This window comes from Thrips palmi, unplaced genomic scaffold (assembly GCF_012932325.1).
Source record: "Thrips palmi isolate BJ-2018 unplaced genomic scaffold, TpBJ-2018v1 HiC_scaffold_16, whole genome shotgun sequence".
In the NCBI taxonomy this organism is placed as follows: domain Eukaryota; kingdom Metazoa; phylum Arthropoda; class Insecta; order Thysanoptera; family Thripidae; genus Thrips; species Thrips palmi.
This window is the reverse complement of record NW_023144625.1, coordinates 9,708,750-9,724,937: the sequence shown is the minus strand read 5'-3', so window position 1 is coordinate 9,724,937 and position 16,188 is coordinate 9,708,750. Positions and strand designations below refer to the sequence as shown.

General features: G+C 61.4%; 4 protein-coding genes across 5 annotated transcripts; 2 read left to right on the top strand and 2 right to left on the bottom strand.

Moving 5' to 3' along the window:
- Positions 1–318: 318 nt before the first annotated feature.
- Positions 319–2,472, top strand: LOC117642284. The gene is made up of 3 exons (XM_034380322.1): positions 319–881; positions 1,418–1,492; positions 1,577–2,472. Exons 1-3 carry the CDS (start codon positions 750–752, stop codon positions 2,450–2,452), a joined length of 1,083 nt encoding a protein of 360 aa, XP_034236213.1. The 5' UTR covers positions 319–749; the 3' UTR covers positions 2,453–2,472.
- Positions 2,473–2,546: 74 nt separating this feature from the next.
- On the bottom strand, positions 2,547–4,348 carry LOC117642282. The gene is made up of 2 exons (XM_034380321.1): positions 4,235–4,348; positions 2,547–4,158 (listed from the first exon to the last, which is right to left on the bottom strand). The coding sequence occupies exons 1-2, from the start codon at positions 4,295–4,297 to the stop codon at positions 2,863–2,865; spliced, it is 1,359 nt and encodes a 452-aa protein (XP_034236212.1). The 5' UTR covers positions 4,298–4,348; the 3' UTR covers positions 2,547–2,862.
- A 576-nt stretch (positions 4,349–4,924) lies between these two features.
- Positions 4,925–9,448, top strand: LOC117642281 (filaggrin-like). 2 transcript variants are annotated; one of them, XM_034380320.1, is made up of 4 exons: positions 4,925–5,145; positions 5,994–7,994; positions 8,025–8,420; positions 8,559–9,448. In XM_034380320.1, exons 1-4 carry the CDS (start codon positions 5,080–5,082, stop codon positions 9,318–9,320), a joined length of 3,225 nt encoding a protein of 1,074 aa, XP_034236211.1. In that variant the 5' UTR covers positions 4,925–5,079; the 3' UTR covers positions 9,321–9,448. The 2 variants fall into 2 exon arrangements, with proteins under 2 accessions (XP_034236211.1, XP_034236210.1); XM_034380319.1 differs by having other exon boundaries at positions 4,929–5,145; positions 5,994–8,420.
- Positions 9,449–9,975: 527 nt separating this feature from the next.
- Positions 9,976–15,497, bottom strand: LOC117642279 (putative GPI-anchored protein pfl2). The gene is made up of 3 exons (XM_034380316.1): positions 15,362–15,497; positions 14,658–15,011; positions 9,976–14,322 (listed from the first exon to the last, which is right to left on the bottom strand). Exons 1-3 carry the CDS (start codon positions 15,425–15,427, stop codon positions 10,099–10,101), a joined length of 4,644 nt encoding a protein of 1,547 aa, XP_034236207.1. The 5' UTR covers positions 15,428–15,497; the 3' UTR covers positions 9,976–10,098.
- Positions 15,498–16,188: the final 691 nt, after the last annotated feature.

The following is a 16,188-nucleotide window of genomic DNA, read 5'->3' as shown; positions in this document are numbered from 1 at the left end:
AGCTCAAAACGCGTCTAGAGTTTTGGCCGCCTCCGCCGGTCTTCTGGCCCACTGTGCGCCCCCTTGCGAGCACAACGGCGTGGCCGCACCAGCGCTATTTCCTCCCGAGGGTTTGGCGGCTTCTGTTTCTTACAGTTACAGCTCTGCGCCGCTTGCCTGTGCACTCTAGCGCCTGTGAGGTAGGCCACCGTCGCGGCTCGCAAGACACCGGCGAAGAGACTGTGGCCTGTGAGCACGCCAGGGGCAAGGCAGGCCACCGTCTCTTCACCGGTGTGTTGCGAGCCGGGGTGGTGACCTACCTCACAGGCGTTAGCGTGGACAACACGGTGAAATCGCGGTTTTACACATCAAACGTTTTTTGAGACACGGAAGACCATCGCCTCGGAGCGCTGCGTGAAACCGCGGTGGCACCGTCGTCTAGCCAGCTAGACAGGCAGGTGTCGCGTTCTTGTGTGGCCACAACTTTGAGGACGGCTTGGCCTTGCGAGTCGAAGGGGTTGCCTACCCCGTAGGCGGACCGCCCCACAGCCTCCAGACTCCAGGCGCTCCGCATTTAATTTCCCCCGTTCGTTTTCACGGTGTGGTACCGATTTCGCGACGATGATCGACACGACGAATGATCGATTGCGCTCGTGTATTTTTGGCAGCGCGGCCGACGGGTTGCGCTTGTCCATGTTGACGTTTCCGAGGGGATATAAAACCTGCGCGGCGACCGAAGCGGACTGTTAGAAGTCTCCGTCCGGGCCGCCATGGCACTGCACGCCACTGCACTGTGCACCCCGGCGTCGCCGTCCGCAGCCCGCGCCATGCTGGCCGTGGCCTTGTTGTTGTTTCTGGCGGCACAGCCACCGTCAGCGGCCAGCGCGCCGCACGACGCGCCCGTAAGTAGCACAGCGGCGTCGCATCCAGCGCCGGCCTGAGGGGGAGGGGGCTCGCACAGTGGGCCAGATGGCCGGTGGAGGCGGACAAAGTTCGAGACGCGTTTTGAGCTCCAGAGTCGCTAAACAGGACTCGATCCAAACGTGCGACCCCACCAATGGTAGCTCTCCAAAGAGGAATCCATTCGTGGGATCACACGCTCGGTTCGAGTCCTGTTTAGCGACTCTGGGGCTCAAAACGCGCCTAGCTGCCTCGGCATTCTGGCCCACTGTTCCTCGGGAAGGGGAGGGAGGCTGGCACATTTTGCCTAGTTACAGGGGGCAAAGTGTTGCCGTTTGCTTGCCCGTCAGGCGGCTATCTAAAGTCAGGGGCCAACCCCCTTGGATCCGCGCTAGTGGCACTGTCACACAACGGAGCCCCGGGGGCGTCCGGCCGTGAGAGACGGTGAGGGGGGAGTGGGGGAATTAGCAAACTTAAGTTTAGAAGTTATTGTGAATTTAAGATGTTAAAATTGAATGTTTGATTGTTGCCATTCCAGGCCTTAAGTCATGTGACGTCGAAGCACGCTGCCAGTCACAGCACTCTGCCGGCGGATGCAGAACACGTCTCCGAGGTGGGCCGAAAATTGGTAGACTGACGTGGGTTCAAATACCATTCAAGCGCGACTTGGTAAAACAAATTTTGTTGTTGATTCCAGCCCGTGGTGGTGTTCGGTTCGGGGCGGCGCCTAGCCGCGTCGGCGCACCGCCACATCCTGGACGTGCTGCACGGCCGCGGCCCCGTGACGGTGCGCCTGGCGTCCGGCAAGGAGCGCACCTTCGCCAGCGGCAAGGCCTACATGGCGGAGGCCAGGAGCCCCGAGCTGCGCGGCGCCCAGTTCATCGTGCCGGCCGAGACCTACCCGTGCGACGTCGTGGAGGACGTCGTGGAGACCGAGCTGGCGCTGCGCACGCACATGCTGCTGCCCAGCGGCGACCACGTGCCGCTCGCCCACTACATGGAGGGCCTCGTCCAGCAGGAGCAGCAGCACCACGAGCACCACGGCGGCAGCGGCGACGGCGGCGTCAGGTACCCCGGCAGCAACCCCTACCAGCAGCAGCCCCTGTTCCACAAGCAGCCCGCCGTGTACGACTGGATGACCCCCTTCGCCGAGGACGTGCCCGAGGCCGAGCTGCAGGTCGTGCTGGGCGGCTCGCAGCGGCTCAGCCTGCAGGTGCACGACGCCGTGCTGCACAGCGTGGAGGCCAAGGGGCCCATCGAGGTGGACCTCATCAACGGCAGGACGGTGACCGTGCCGTCCTACGACGACCTCCTGGCCAAGATGGTCGACCCCCACTTCTTCGGCGCGCGCGTCCACCTCGAGGACGGCGTCAAGGTGCCCGTGGAGACGTACCGCGCCGTCGTCAACGCCCACAAGCACAAGGGCGTGTACGTGGTGGACCGCGACGACCACCGCATGAGGTACGCGGACTACGCCGGGCGGAGGGCCTCCAAGACGGCGCACTCCAAGGAGGAGGCCAGCGACAAGGCGAACGATCTGCGCGACAGCGGCCATGCTACCAATGACGAATAAATGCCCTCATTTCTTTTGTACTTTTGATTTGCACTCTGTGTTTTATTTACATGATCCAAATGACACGGGAACGACATGAGAAAGGAGCTAATAATTGCAGTATTTTAACATAATTCGACTGATTTATTTACGTTTCAAAGCAAGGCACAAAGGTGTGCAGTCTTCACAAATTAAATTAATTGACGAGTGATTAGATAACACCCTTTTTTCAGTTTTAAATTCCCTGGACACTTGAAGTGATACAAACACAAACTATTTTGGCGGAACTTCCACCCTCACATAAAAAATGTCCTCTTACACCGCCTTGAAATGGAGTTGCAGCCGGAAATAAGCCGAAGCCGGGCACACACAGAAAGTTTACTTTTTTCAAAAACAGTGCGTGCGAACGAACTTTCACAAGCTCACCCGAGTTAGTTCGCGAAGCCGCCGCTGTGGGGCTGCACGATGTGGTCGATGGAGTTGGAGGGCGCTACGGAGCCCGGCGCCAGCCCCGGACTCCAGATGACAGGCAGGCGCTGGCCGCGGGGTGCTTGGTGGTGGCGCTGGTGTCCTTGCTGCTGCACCTGGTTGCCGTGCGCGTGGCCTTGCAGGGGCGGGTAGGCGTGGCCGGCGTTCTGCGTCGAGGCCGACTTCTCCTGCTCCGCGACGGTGCTCTCCTTGGCGTCCTGGACCGGCGGCCTCGGCGTGGTGGCCGGTGGCGGCGGGCAGGTCGTGGTGGCGTCGGGCGGCGGCGTGGCGGTCGTGGAGGTCGTGGCGGCCGCGGGGGCCCAGACGTGAGGCGTGCCGTGGTGCTGGCGGGGACGCAGGCCCTCCGGGAACAGCGCGTGCATCCAGGACGCGACGTCGGCGCGGTCAGCCAGCTGGCGCAGCGGGCAGGTGGAGCCGTCGGGCACCTCGAGGACGGCGTGGGTCTTGTCGTCCGTCACGCAGCGCACCACCAGGCAGTACGTCAGCGCGGGCACGACGGCGCCGTTCGCCAGCGGCACTTGCACGGCGAACTTGCTCGCGGACCGCTCGAACTCGTCGAAAGTCTCACTCAACATCTTGGCGCCCGTGTCCGTGGTGACGTCACGCCACGCGCCCGTCTTGTAGTGCTCCAGGATGTGGCGGAAGTCGCGCACGGACACGCGGATGCCGCCGTCCAGCAGCACGGTGCCGAGGGGCCGCGGTACGGAGGGGTCGCGGAGCCAGACGGGGGCCTGCTGCTGGCTGCTGCTGCGCGCCCACCGCGCCCCGGACGCGAAGGGCCCCATGCCGATGTCCCACGAGGCGTCCCATCCGGAGCTCGGCGTCGAGGGCTGGTGGTGCGAGGGCTGGTGGTGCCAGGCCTGCTGCTGCGGCGTCATGCTGCACCAGCCAGGGGCCGCGTTGGGAGCCCAGCCGCGGCTGAAGTGCGGCGAGGGCTGCGCGACGGGGAGGTCGTGCCCGTGATGGCCGTGGTGGCCGTGCTGGCCGTGGTATTCGTACGAAGCATACTGCGCGTGGGGGTCATGCTGGCCGTGATGGCCGTGCTGGTGGTGGAGGTCGTTCTGGAAGTTCGGTGACCACCCCCACGCCGCGTCCGACTGCCCCGCGGCGAAGGACGGCGTCGGCGGTCCCCAGGACACGCTGGAAGGGGCGGTCCAAGGCTGCTGCGAGTACGGCGGGAACCACTGGCCCTGCCCGCCGTCGTACGCGCCACCCTGCTGCCAGTGCTGGCCGGACACCTATTGGAGGCAAAACAAACACGGTCACTTTCCGAAACGCAGTGCTTTGCCGCGCAGGTCCAGGACGATGACTCACCCGCGCGATCAAGAAGACGGACAAGACGGCCGCGGCGCGGAGGTGCGCGGTGCTCGGCGCCATGCTGGAGGTGTGTCTTGGAACCGCGTCGGAAGGCTATTGCGGGTCGCGCACCCGTTGGCCGCTGCCATTGTGTGGCCGCGGCCGAGGCAGGGCACGCCGACGACGGGCACGCCGGGCACGCCGGGGATGCTGAGCGCGGCGCCAGGAACCGCTAGGAGCAGCAATACTGAGTGGGCCAGCGCCGCGCGCCGCGACGGGGCATTTCGGGAACTCGAGGTATAGGGGTTAGGGGTGCGGGCAGGTACCAGTGACTTCTCTCTACGTCCTGCCAGCCCGTCAGTAGGTGGATTGTTTAAAATTAAAAGTTGGTCCCAAAGACAAGTGTTATCTTTATAATGTTTAGCAGGTACACTTTTGCGGTGCTGCACCCTGACTCACACCCACACCGCCCCTGTTTATCAGTGCTGTGAACCCTCCCGCGGGTTCCCGACCCCGCCGCGCCGCGCCCCGCGCCCCCCTCCGGGTGTGACGTCGTCCATTGTACTTCAAATGTTGGTAGAGATGCCACCTCGGATTTGCCGGCCAAATCGCGCTTGGCGCGTGACGCGGGCCGCCCAAACACGGGGCGCGCTGGGCGGGCCGAGACGCCTCGGACTCATTTTGCGCCTCGCAGATTTGGACGTCGGCCGCGATTTGAAGGGCGGCGTGGCTTGCCGGTAAATAAGTAGTTGGCGTGCTGCGGCGCGCGGCCATTTGCGAGACCGCAGCAACGCAAGAGGGACCGCGGCACGTCCACGTCGCACCCCAGGGACACCAGACGCAGGTCCAGCGCCGACGACGACATGGCCCCAGGACGGGCAGCCGCCGTCGTGGCCCTGGCCGCCCTGGCCGTCGCACTCCTCAGCCAGGTAAGACCAGTGAGTGAGGGTTCGAGACCCAAGCACCACGGGGGGCGCATTTTGAGTCTGGCGCCGAATTTCGCTGGGGGTGGCGGTTCGGTACGCGCGCCCCGCGTGCCGTTTGGGGGTCGAGGCCGCGGAAGACAATGGGAGCTGAATTGGCGGGCGGTGACGTGAGTGCGTGTGTGTGTGTGTGTGTGTGTGTGTGTGTGTGTGTGTGTGTGTGTGTGTGTGTGTGTGTGTGTGTGTGTGTCAGGGATGAGACCGAGGAATGTGCGTGTGCTCTTTGCGTACCCCGCCAAACGGAATTTAAATTATTTAGGGTACAAAAAATACCGCGGTTTAGTTACTTTATTTCAATTTCTTGTGGATAAGGGACGCGTTGAATAACATTGGGAGAAGAGGAGGGGTGATGAATGATTTATCCGAGCCGGCCTCTGATTGTTGGGATGTGCATCTGATGTTGTTTGTGCATGTCGAAACTGGCATTTACGTTTGATATGCGTGAGGTTTGATGGGGCAAGTACACGGCGCGCTGAGACTAAGAGAGGATCCTTATGGAAAAACAACGATGCTTCTCTTTCTGTGTAGCCCCGGAACTGATACTCGGAAACAGACAATACGATGTACCGCAACTGTTCAGATTCATAGATTTCTTATTTCTATTTATAACACCCCGAGCTGCGGGGATTGGTCCGTTCTTTGTTTTGGAAGCTGTTCTTTATTTTTTTTAAAGCCGAAATCACATTTTACGTTAATCTCATTACTGGATGTTTAGTGTAATTTGTAAAATTAATCTTTCTGAAATACAACTTCAAAATGTTGCTTTTCGCTGAAGTTTGCCTAATGTGTTTCAGTCCGCGGCCGGTAACGTGATCCGCTTGTCGTCCGCCGAGCACGGCGCGGGCTCCACCGCCAGCTCGGCCTGCAGCGGCGTCGTCCAGGGGGGCCAGGCCGCCCAGGTCCCCGCCGGGTCGTCCTGGTTCAACAGCGCGGGCTCGCTGGTGCTGCCCGCCGTCAGCTACGTCCTGCCCTTCTTCGCGCAGCCCGCCCAGGGCCTCGGCCAGGGCTACGGCCAGGGCTTCGGCCAGGGCGTGCCCCCGCACGTACGCAGCCTCATCCTGAAGCAGCACGAGCGCAGCGACCCCGTGGTGGTGCAGCTGGCGGACCAGTCGCGCCTCGCCGGCACCTACGACGACCTGGACGCATTCGCGGAGCACCACTGCGCGCAGGTCGTGGTGACCGACGAGTACCTCGTGCCCGTCGCGGAGTACAAGAAGGTCTGCGAAGAGAGCGGGATTACCATCACCACGGGCAGCTACACCACCGAGTTCCCCGACGCTGTGACCGAGCCGATGACGCCGGACCCCGTCAAGGAGGTGCATCACGAAGTTGTCGAGCACCACCACACCACCGTCGTGCACGAGAGCGAGAGCGAGCCGGAGGTCGTCCACGAGCAGCACCAGGAGACCCACCACAACGAGGAGCATGACGTCATCGTCGTGGAGGTCCCGGAGGAGGAGGAGGATGAAGATTCATGCGAAGAGGAGGAGGAGTTTTACGAGGACGACGAGCTGTACCCCGGTCGCGGCCGCCACGGCCACCATGCGCCGCGACGCCACGGCGCCCACGACGACTACGAGGAGGAGCTTGGACACCACGATGACGTCATCGAGTACTACCGGATCCCCGCCGCGCACTACCACGCTTCAGGGCGCAGGGGCTACGCGTACGGCCCCGCGCACCCCTACGCACACCGCCGTCACCACGAGTACGTCGAGGACTACGACGACAGCTACGACGAGGACCACGTCACCACGAGGAGGAGGAAGACGGTGACGCACGACGACGACCACCTGCCCGAACACCACCGCAGCCACACCAGGAGGCGGAAGGTGTCGAAGAAGACTTCAGAGAATCCTCACCCGCACCACAAGAAGGCCAAGAAGGTGCCTCACGGCCATGAAGAGCACCACGAAGAACACCATGAAGAGCATCATGAAGGACATAGCGACACTACTCCAAAGCATACAAAGAAATCTTCTCCGAAGCCGAAGCACCATTCCTCGACATCCAAGCAGAATCACGAAGAGCACCACGAAGGACACCAAGAGACAACACGCAAACCAAATTCAAAATCCACCAGCTCCAAACCGAAGAAGCAACCTGTAACAACGTCGAAGCCGCACAACGAAGGACACCATGAGGAGCATCATGAAGAACACCACGAGGGTCACCACGAGGATCACCACAACGGCCACCCGGTTACAACCCCCAAACCAAAGGCTAAAACCACCACTCCGAAGCCGAAGAAGCAAGGCACAACGCCCAAGAACGAAGAACACCACGAAGAGCATCATAAAGAGCACCACGAGGATCACCACGAGAATCACCACAACGGCCATCCGGTTACAACCCCGAAACCAAAGGCTAAAACCACCACCCCGAAGCCGAAGAAGCAAGTCACAACGCCCAAGAACGAAGGACACCATGAAGAGCACCATAAAGAGCACCACGAAGATCACCACGAGGATCACCACAACGGCCACCCGGTTACAACCCCCAAACCTAAGGCTACACCCACCACCCCGAAGCCGAAGAAGCAAGCCACAACTACCAAGCCTCACAACGAAGGACACAAGGAAGCACATAACACAGAACACCACGATGCACACCAAAGCACTACTCCAAATCCCCACCACCATAAAGTTCGCAAGACAATCACCACAACAACAACAAAACACAATCCTGGCCACCACAGCGAAACTACAGAACAGCACCACACCGACACGAACAAAAAGGAGACCCACCATACTGACTCCAAGCACTCCGAAGCACACAAGACAGACCAGCACAAAACCGATTCCAAGCACGCCGACGCCCACAAGACCGACTCCAAGCACGCCGACGCCCACAAGGACGCCCACAAGACCGACTCCAAGCACGCCGAAGCCCACAAGGACGCCCACAAGTCCGACTCCAAGCACGCCGACGCCCACAAGGACGCCCACAAGACCGACTCCAAGCACGCTGAGACCCACAAGGGCGCCCACAAGACCGACTCCAAGCACGCCGACGCCCACAAGGACGCCCACAAGACCGACTCCAATCACGCCGACGCCCACAAAGACGCCCACAAGACCGATTCCAAGCACGCTGATGCCCACAAGGACGCCCACAAGACCGATTCCAAGCACGCCGACGCCCACAAGGACGCCCACAAGACCGACGCCCAGAAGAAGGATGCCCACAAGACCGACTCCAAGCACGCCGATGCCCACAAGGACGCCCACAAGACCGATTCCAAGCACGCTGATGCCCACAAGGACGCCCACAAGACCGATTCCAAGCACGCCACGACGGGACCCACAAGGACCCCCAAAAACCAAAAGACCGACTCCAAGCACGCCGATGCCCACAAGGACGCCCACAAGACCGACTCCAAGCACGCCGACGCCCACAAGGACGCCCACAAGACCGACGCCCACAAGGACGCCCACAAGACCGACGCCCACAAGTCCGACGCCCACAAGTCCGACGCCCACAAGACCGATGCCCACAAGACCGATGCGCACAAGTCCGACGCCCACAAGGACGCCCACAAGACCGACGCCCACAAGGCCGACGCCCACAAGTCCGACGCCCACAAGACCGACGCCCACAAGACCGACGCTCACAAGTCCGACGCCCACAAGACCGACGCCCACAAGTCCGACGCCCACAAGACCGACGCCCACAAGGACGCCCACAAGACCGACGCCCACAAGGCCGACTCCAAGCAGTCTCAGAAGAACGACCAGAAGGCGGCGCAAGGCCAGCAGCAGTCCTCGGTTCACGCGGCCGCCAAGCAGGCGGAGCACTCGAGCGCGCAGAAGGGGCACGACGCCAGCAAGGCCAAGCAGGGCGTGCACATGGAGGCTTCCAGCAACGGGCAGCACAACGCGGCCGCCGTCAAGGTGGACGCGGGGGCCAGCGCCGCGCAGCACCACGACTCCGCCAGCCAGCAGGCCAGCAAGGCGAGCTCGGCCTTCATCGCCAAGGAGGCGAACGCCGGCGGCAACGGGCAGGCCAACGCGAGCTTCTCGGCATCCTCGTCCTCCTCTGCGTCCGAGTCTGAGTCCGAGTCTTCAGGCAGCGACACCGAGACCGAAGTGAAGGTTGTCGTCGAGGAGTATGAAGTTTAGTGCGCAACGCGTTGCTTTTTATGCCACTGATTTTCATGCAATTTGTTTCATTCATCAGTTTTCTGAAACTCCCTCTGATTATCAGGTGTGATAACCCCGAAAGTTGAATAAAATCATTTTTATCCATATTTTGTGTACATTTTTTGCATGCATTGTTCCCTGCCCACTGTTTTCAAAACGCACACTCCACATTTCACCGGTAGAGACAAAGTGTAGCGACTCAATGAATTTTAATGACTCTGCATTATCCACACCGCTAAAAAGTGCGTGGTCACTGCTGTCAACTGATTGCTGACACGGCGAATCTTTTCCCTTCAGTTTTATTTTTTTGGTGGCGTAGCTGCGCACTTTCGGCGTTTTTGCGTCCACCCCTCCCATTTAATATTTCCACCCTTAGAGAACGTTGAATTGTCTGGGGGCCTTTTGCAGTGTAAAGGGCGGAGGGTGTGTAGAAAAGAGGGCGTGGCGGAGCTTTTCTGCAAAGCTTAAAAAAGTTTTGGCAAACTCAAAATAATTTTTAACTAAAGTGAGACTATTTAGCATCATTAGAATTTGTAGCCAGACGCGTAATTAAAACCAAGGCCGTTGCCTCAAAAGCTTTTATTTTGAGTGTTCTTTTTTTAGTGAAAGGGGGAGGGCTATGAAGACACAAGAATCTCAATCACAAAGTAAGTTTATTGGTCCTTACTTTCATTTGTCATTCGTGCAGGAATCTCTACAACTCTCGTCAAAATCGAAAAAGGTACATGGTCGAAACGTCCGCGCTCTTTCGCGACCTCTACAGGACGATGGTCTCGCAGGGGCAGGACGCGGTGGGCTTGGCGAAGCTGGTGGTGGAGAAGGACGAGCTGCCGGAGTGCTTGTTGCACAGCACCTTGCGGCTCTGGCTCGAGGGGTTGTACGAGACCTGCGCCGTGAAGGAGCCGTCCGAGTTGTACACGGTCTTGACGGGCACGGAGAGCACGCTGCCGTCGGGGGACACGATGTTCTCCCAGGTGATCTTGGTGTACTGCTGGCCGCTGCCGGAGGAACACGACGATGACGAGGAGGAGGAGGTGGGCTGAGGCTGGCTGACGACGGACAGGCTTCCGGTGGCGCAACCCTTCTCGACGACGTAGGTCTTGCCGTCGGCGCCGGAGATGACGACGAAGTCAGCCTGCTGGCCATGCTGGCCCTGCTGGCTGCCGGGGTGGCCGTTGGGGTGGCCGTTGGGCTGGCCGTTGGACTTGGGCACCAGGAACAAGTTGCCTTTGTTGTCGGTCACCACGCTGTACGAGCTGGACGACGACTGGCTGGCGAACTGGAAGCTGTTGGTGCTGCTGGAGCCGGCGGGCGCGTTGTAGGTGCCCTGGCCCTTGTCCTCCACCACGTACGCCTGGATGGTCTTGCCAGTGGAGTCAGTCAGGGTGACGGGCTTGAGCGACGCGCCGTGGACGGTCTTTGTGGACGATGAGGTGGACGTCGAGGTGGTTGACGTTGACGGGGACTGCGTGGGCTGCGATTGCGACACCGGCACCAGGTGGGTGTTGCCGTACTGGTCGGTCACCTGCTTGTAGGCCACGTTGTTGTTGTTGTTGTTGGTCGGCACGCTCACCACCTGGCCGTTCTGGTTGAAGACGTACTCGTAGTTGGTGCTGGACGAGGACGACGACGACGAGGATGAAGTGGAGTGGGGCTGGCCGGAGGGCTGGTTGGAGGGCTGGCCGCCCTTGGGCAGCACCTTGACGACGTCCCCGCGGGTGGTGATGAAGTACGAGAACTCGGAGTCCTCCTGTCCGCTGGCCTGCTGGTAAGGAGTCTGCTGGTTGGGAGTGTGCTGGTTAGGGCTGCTTCCATCGGGACGCTTGGAGGGCGAGTCGGAGCTGGGCTCGTCGGACAGCTTCACCACCTTGCCGTCCTTGGTGATGCCGTACACGACGTCGTCGGGCTTGGCGCCCGCACCCTTGAACGGCGAGTTCGAGTCACCGCCCTGGGGAGAGTTGTGGTTGTAGCTGGAGCTGGAGCTTGATGAAGAGCTGGAGCTGGATGAGGAGCTGGAGCCGGGAGTGCGGGGCTTGTTGGAGCTGGAGCTGAAGGTGACCACGGAGCCGGTCTTGGTGATGCCGTACGTGATGGTGTTGTAGGGCACGTCGACGCTGCCGTCGTTGGGCACCACAGAGCCGTCGTTCAGGATGAACTCGGTGAAGGTCTGCGAGAAGCTGCTGCCCTTGCCGCTGCCCTTGCCGTGGGTGCCGGGGGTGGGGGTGGTGTTGGAGCCGGACGGGGTGGTGGAGGACGCGCCGGCGAACTTGATGATGTCCCCGGAGTGCGTGATGCCGAACTCCACGTTGTCGGGCCTGGTCTTGCCGTCGTTGGGCACGATGGTGCCGTCCTCCAGGATGAAGGACTTGAACCACGAGGAGAAGGCCGGGTGGGTGGAGCCGGACCAGGGGCGCGGCGTGGTGGTGGACGAGTCGCCGTGGCTGGGCGTCGTGCTGCCGGAGCCGTCGAGCACCTCGACGTCTCCGGTGGCGGTCACGCCGTACTTGGCGTTGGCGGGGACGGGCCCGCCGGTGTTCTTGACCACGGTGCCGTCGGCGAGGATGTAGGCCTTGAAGCGCTGCTGGTCGGTGTCGGTCGAGGAGCCGCCCTGGTTGCCGTTGGGGTTGGAGGTGGTGGATGAACCGTACGCCGTGGTGGTGTCATTGGAGCCGTCGAACACGTAGACGACCTGGCCGTCCTTGGTGATGGCGTACTTGACGTTGCTGGGCTTGCTGCCGCTGTTCTTCACGATCGTGCCGTCCACGGTGATGTAGTAGCTGATCGAGTTGCTGTTCTTGCTGTTGTGGTCACCGGAGCTGGGGGTGGTTGAAGTTCCAGAGCCGTTGGGGTTGGGGGTGGTGGATGAACCGGACGGCGTGGTGGAGCCGTTGGAGCCGTCGAACACGTAGACGACCTGGCCGTCCTTGGTGATGGCGTACTGGACGTTGCTGGGCTTGGTGCCGGTGTTCTTCACGATCGTGCCGTCCACGGTGATGTAGTAGCTGATCGACTTGCTGTTGTTGTAGTTGTTGTTGTTGCCAGAGTGGTTGCCACCGGAGCTGGGGGTTGTTGAAGTTCCAGAACCGTCCTGGCCGTTGGGGTTGGGGGTGGTGGAAGAATCGGACGCCGTGGTGGAGTCGTTCGAGCCGCTGAACACGTAGACGACCTGACCCTTGTCGGTGATGGCGAACTTGGCGTTGCTGGGCCTGCCGCCGGTGTTCTTCACGATGGAGCCGTCCACGGTGATGTAGTAGCTGATCGACTTGCTGTTGTTGTAGTTGTTGTTGTTGCCAGACTGGTTGTCACCGGAGCTGGGGGTGGTTGAAGTTCCTTGGCCGCCCTGATTGTTCTGGCTAGGGGTGGTTGAAGTTCCGTGGCCGCCCTGGTCGTTCTGGCTAGGGGTGGTTGAAGTTCCGTAGCCACCCTGGTTGCTCGGGGTGGTTGAAGTTCCGGAGCCGCCCTGGTTGCTGGGGGTGGTCGACGTGCCCGACTTGGTGGTTGTCTGCTTGTCGAGGTCCACGACCTGGCCGCTGCTGCTGATGCCGTAGCGGGCGTTGGCGGGCCTGGAGCTGTCGTAGCTCCTCACCACGGTGCCGTCATTCAGGATGTAGGTGGTGTAGCTGTTGGACGAGGAGCTGCTGTGCGAGCTGCTGTGGGAGCCGCTCTGGGAGCCGCCCTGGTGGTTGGGGCTCGGCGTGGTGGTAGTCGACGACGCGCTGCCACTGGGAGTGGTGGAAGTGGAGTCGCCGTGCTGCGTGGTGCTGGAGTCGCCCTGCTGGGTGGTGCTGGAGTCCTGGCCGGAGGAGGAGTTCTTGGAGACGGTCTTCTTGACGGTCTTGGTCTCCTTGGTGGAGTGAGAGCTCGAGGAGGACGAGGACGAGCTGGAGGAGGTCTTCTTGTTGACGGTGTTGCCGTTCTTGGTGACCTCGTTCTTGGCGGAGGAGGACGAGGCCGCCGCGTTGGCCTGCTTCTCGTCCTTGCTGCTGTCCTCGGCCTCGTGCACCTTGCTGCCGTCCTTGTTCACGGAGTCCTTGTCGTTGTGGTCGCTGGTCTTCTTCTCGGAGGAGGAGGCGGCGGCCGCGGCGGCGGAGGACGACTTGGTGTCGCTGTTGTCGGTGTGCTTGTCGGAGGAGGCGGATGACGAGGACGACGCGGCGTTCTTGGTCTCGGACTCGCTGTGCTCGCTGTGCTGGCTCTGCTGGTTGTAGGAGGGCTTGCTGGTGGTGGTGGTGGTGGTGGTGGTGGTGGTGGTCTGATCCTGGCCGTTGCCGCCGTTGGGGTGGCCCTGCTGACCATTGCCGCCGTTGTTGTTGTTAGTGTACTGGCCTTGGCGGTTGCCGCTGCTGGAGCTGCTGGAGCTGCTACTGCTGCTGCTGCTAGAGCTGCTGGAAGAGGAGCTCTTCTTGGAGGAGGTGATGAGGGGCTTGATCTCGCCGGTGGGCAGCACGATCTGCAGCTGGTTGTTGCGGTAGTTGCTGACGATGTTGGTGTAGCTGTTGGCGTGGATGCCGGCGCCGTTCTTCAGCAGGATGATGGCGCTGGGCGTGTCCTTGGTGATCTCCTCGATGTCCTCGGACGAAGTGACCTCGACGACCTCGCCGCTGGGGAGCAGCACCTGCACGGAGTGGTTCTCGTCGATGGTCTTGACCACGGCCAGGTAGTCCTTGTAGGAGATCTCCTTCTTGTCGGGCATCACGACCTTGAAGTCGTCCGAGGTGCGGGAGCCGGAGGACGAGCTCGACGAGGAGGCGGAGGACGAGGACGACGACGAGGACTTGGAGGAGGAGGACTGCTTGGCGTCCTTGATGAAGTCATTGAGGGCCTGCACGTTGCCGTTGGGCAGCTGCACGTAGTACTGCGTGCTGGACTTGTCCTCGCTGCTGCTGGAGCTGCTGCACCCGCTGCTGCTGCTGCTGCCGCCAGCCTGGTTGTTGCTGTAGCCAGTGCTGTAGCTGTTGCCGTAGGACTGGCCGAAAGAACCCTGCAAAAAGAACAAAGTTGAATCACTTTGCACTTACTACACAGATAAACTTCTAATTACAAGTTAAAGGCAAAAACACATTGTTGGATTTGAACGCGGGTCCCGACGCCACACAACGGCCGCGCGTGGTGGTTGTCGGGGCTATGAGGGTGATTTCACCCCCCCCACACACACACACACACACGGACACACGGACAAATCGCCTTTCCAAAACGCCCCATGGCAGGCAACCCACAACACATGCCCGCAGGCCGGCGGATTCCACGCCCCTACAGTCCACAGTTCAAACCAAAACACCGCCGCGGAAAGCGTGTCGACGGTTCGGGGGGACTCACCTGAAGGTTGTTGTTCTGCTGGTAGCCAGGCTGGCCGTTGGGCAGCACGTAGTAGTAGGGGTGCTGGACGGCCATGGGGGCGTGCACCGGGCTGTGCATGGGGGCGTGCCCGTAGCCGGGCAGCCCGCCGAGGTTGATGGTGGCGGTGGCCACGTTCTGGTTGTTGTTCTTGTTGGGCCCGGTGCGCAGCGCGTCGCTGACCTGCGTCAGGGCCTTGCCCGTGTTCTCGAGCAGGCGCAGGACCTTCTTGTTGCAGGACGGGCTCATGCCGGCCTCGTGCTCCGTGGCATCGCCGTCACAGGGGCAGAGGCCGGAGCCGCTGCTGGCCACCCCCACGGAAGCGGCCCGCGCTTCCTGAAACAAGCAGGACAAGCGTCCGTCAGAATCTGCCTCCACGACGGCCAGGCGTGGATCCAGGGGAGGCGATGGTGTCGTCGCCCTCTTCGCGCTCACCCCAAGGCAGGAAAACCGCCTGGAGGGTAGACAACTTTTACTACATCCAAACGCCTCTCTGGATCCGCCCTTGACTTCAGCAGCAAGGGAAGAGCGCCCTAGGAACCTCAATCTCAACAGTGAAGAAACCCGTCTGGAGAAAAAAGCACTCGGCGCTGGCGGGATTTGAACCCGAGACCTGACCTCAGTGACGCGGCGCGAAGCCCCGGAAAGAAAGCCGACAAGTTCGGTCGTCGGCACTTTGGACTTACCTGGAGGAAGTGGCAGCAGCCGGCGAGGACCACGATGGCGACGCACCAAAGTACTGCGCGCGCCATGGCGGTGTAGAGAGATTCCAGAGAATGACTGGCCTCCCCACCCGCTGATTGCTTTTATAGACGACGCCAGTTCCGGCGGCGCGGCGCGCGGTTCCGCGGAAACGGGCGGGGCGGGAGCAGGCGGGGTGCGTCGGCGCGGCCGAGGCGGGGTGAGGCGCGGCGTGGCGAGGCGTGGCGGGGGCGGGGCGGGGGGCGGCCGCAGGGGTTGACAGCCGCGCCGCGCCGCCGCGTCGCCCCTATCGAGTACCTATCGGTTACAAGGCACGCGCGGCCACCACGCCGCCACGTATCGCCGATTTGATCCGTTCAAACAGTCAGCGGCCAGGCACGTGTGCGTGTGTGCGCGCGTGTATGTGTGCGTGTGAGCGCGTGTGCGTGTTCGAAGCCGTGTCTGGGTGGCCTGGTGATTCAGGCAGTGCTGCTTGGCCGACCTCCGTGACGTCACGGTGCCGATTGGCAAGGCCGTCGTGGCCTCCATCTCGGCCACCGTGCAGGGCGTGCCCGGACTGCTTGCGGAACATGCACAGACGGATCAACGTGGAACATGGGGACAAACACCAACACCGTAAAGAAAAACTTGTTTGGATTTGTGGGAAACCCTGTAAGTTCAGTGTGTTGAAGGGACGCACGGCTCACGGCGCACCGCCCGCAGTGGCTCAGAAGACCGGCGCAAGCGGCCAAAACTCAAGACGCGTTTTGAACTCCAGAATCGCTCAACAGGACTCGAACCGAACGAGTGACCCCTCCAGCTCTCCGAAGGA

Coding starts and splice junctions, on each gene's coding strand:
- LOC117642281 (XM_034380319.1), top strand. CDS start 5,080: ATGGCCCCAGGACGGGCAGCCGCCGTCGTGGCCCTGGCCGCCCTGGCC. Junction 5,146..5,993: donor CCGTCGCACTCCTCAGCCAG/GTAAGACCAGTG, acceptor AATGTGTTTCAG/TCCGCGGCCGGTAACGTGAT. Junction 8,421..8,558: donor AGCACGCCGATGCCCACAAG/GACGCCCACAAG, acceptor GATGCCCACAAG/GACGCCCACAAGACCGACTC.
- LOC117642282 (XM_034380321.1), bottom strand. CDS start 4,297: ATGGCGCCGAGCACCGCGCACCTCCGCGCCGCGGCCGTCTTGTCCGTC. Junction 4,159..4,234: donor CCGTCTTCTTGATCGCGCGG/GTGAGTCATCGT, acceptor TGCCTCCAATAG/GTGTCCGGCCAGCACTGGCA.
- LOC117642279 (XM_034380316.1), bottom strand. CDS start 15,427: ATGGCGCGCGCAGTACTTTGGTGCGTCGCCATCGTGGTCCTCGCCGGC. Junction 15,012..15,361: donor GCTGCTGCCACTTCCTCCAG/GTAAGTCCAAAG, acceptor TGCTTGTTTCAG/GAAGCGCGGGCCGCTTCCGT. Junction 14,323..14,657: donor AGCAGAACAACAACCTTCAG/GTGAGTCCCCCC, acceptor TTCTTTTTGCAG/GGTTCTTTCGGCCAGTCCTA.
- LOC117642284 (XM_034380322.1), top strand. CDS start 750: ATGGCACTGCACGCCACTGCACTGTGCACCCCGGCGTCGCCGTCCGCA. Junction 882..1,417: donor GCGCGCCGCACGACGCGCCC/GTAAGTAGCACA, acceptor TTGCCATTCCAG/GCCTTAAGTCATGTGACGTC. Junction 1,493..1,576: donor ATGCAGAACACGTCTCCGAG/GTGGGCCGAAAA, acceptor TGTTGATTCCAG/CCCGTGGTGGTGTTCGGTTC.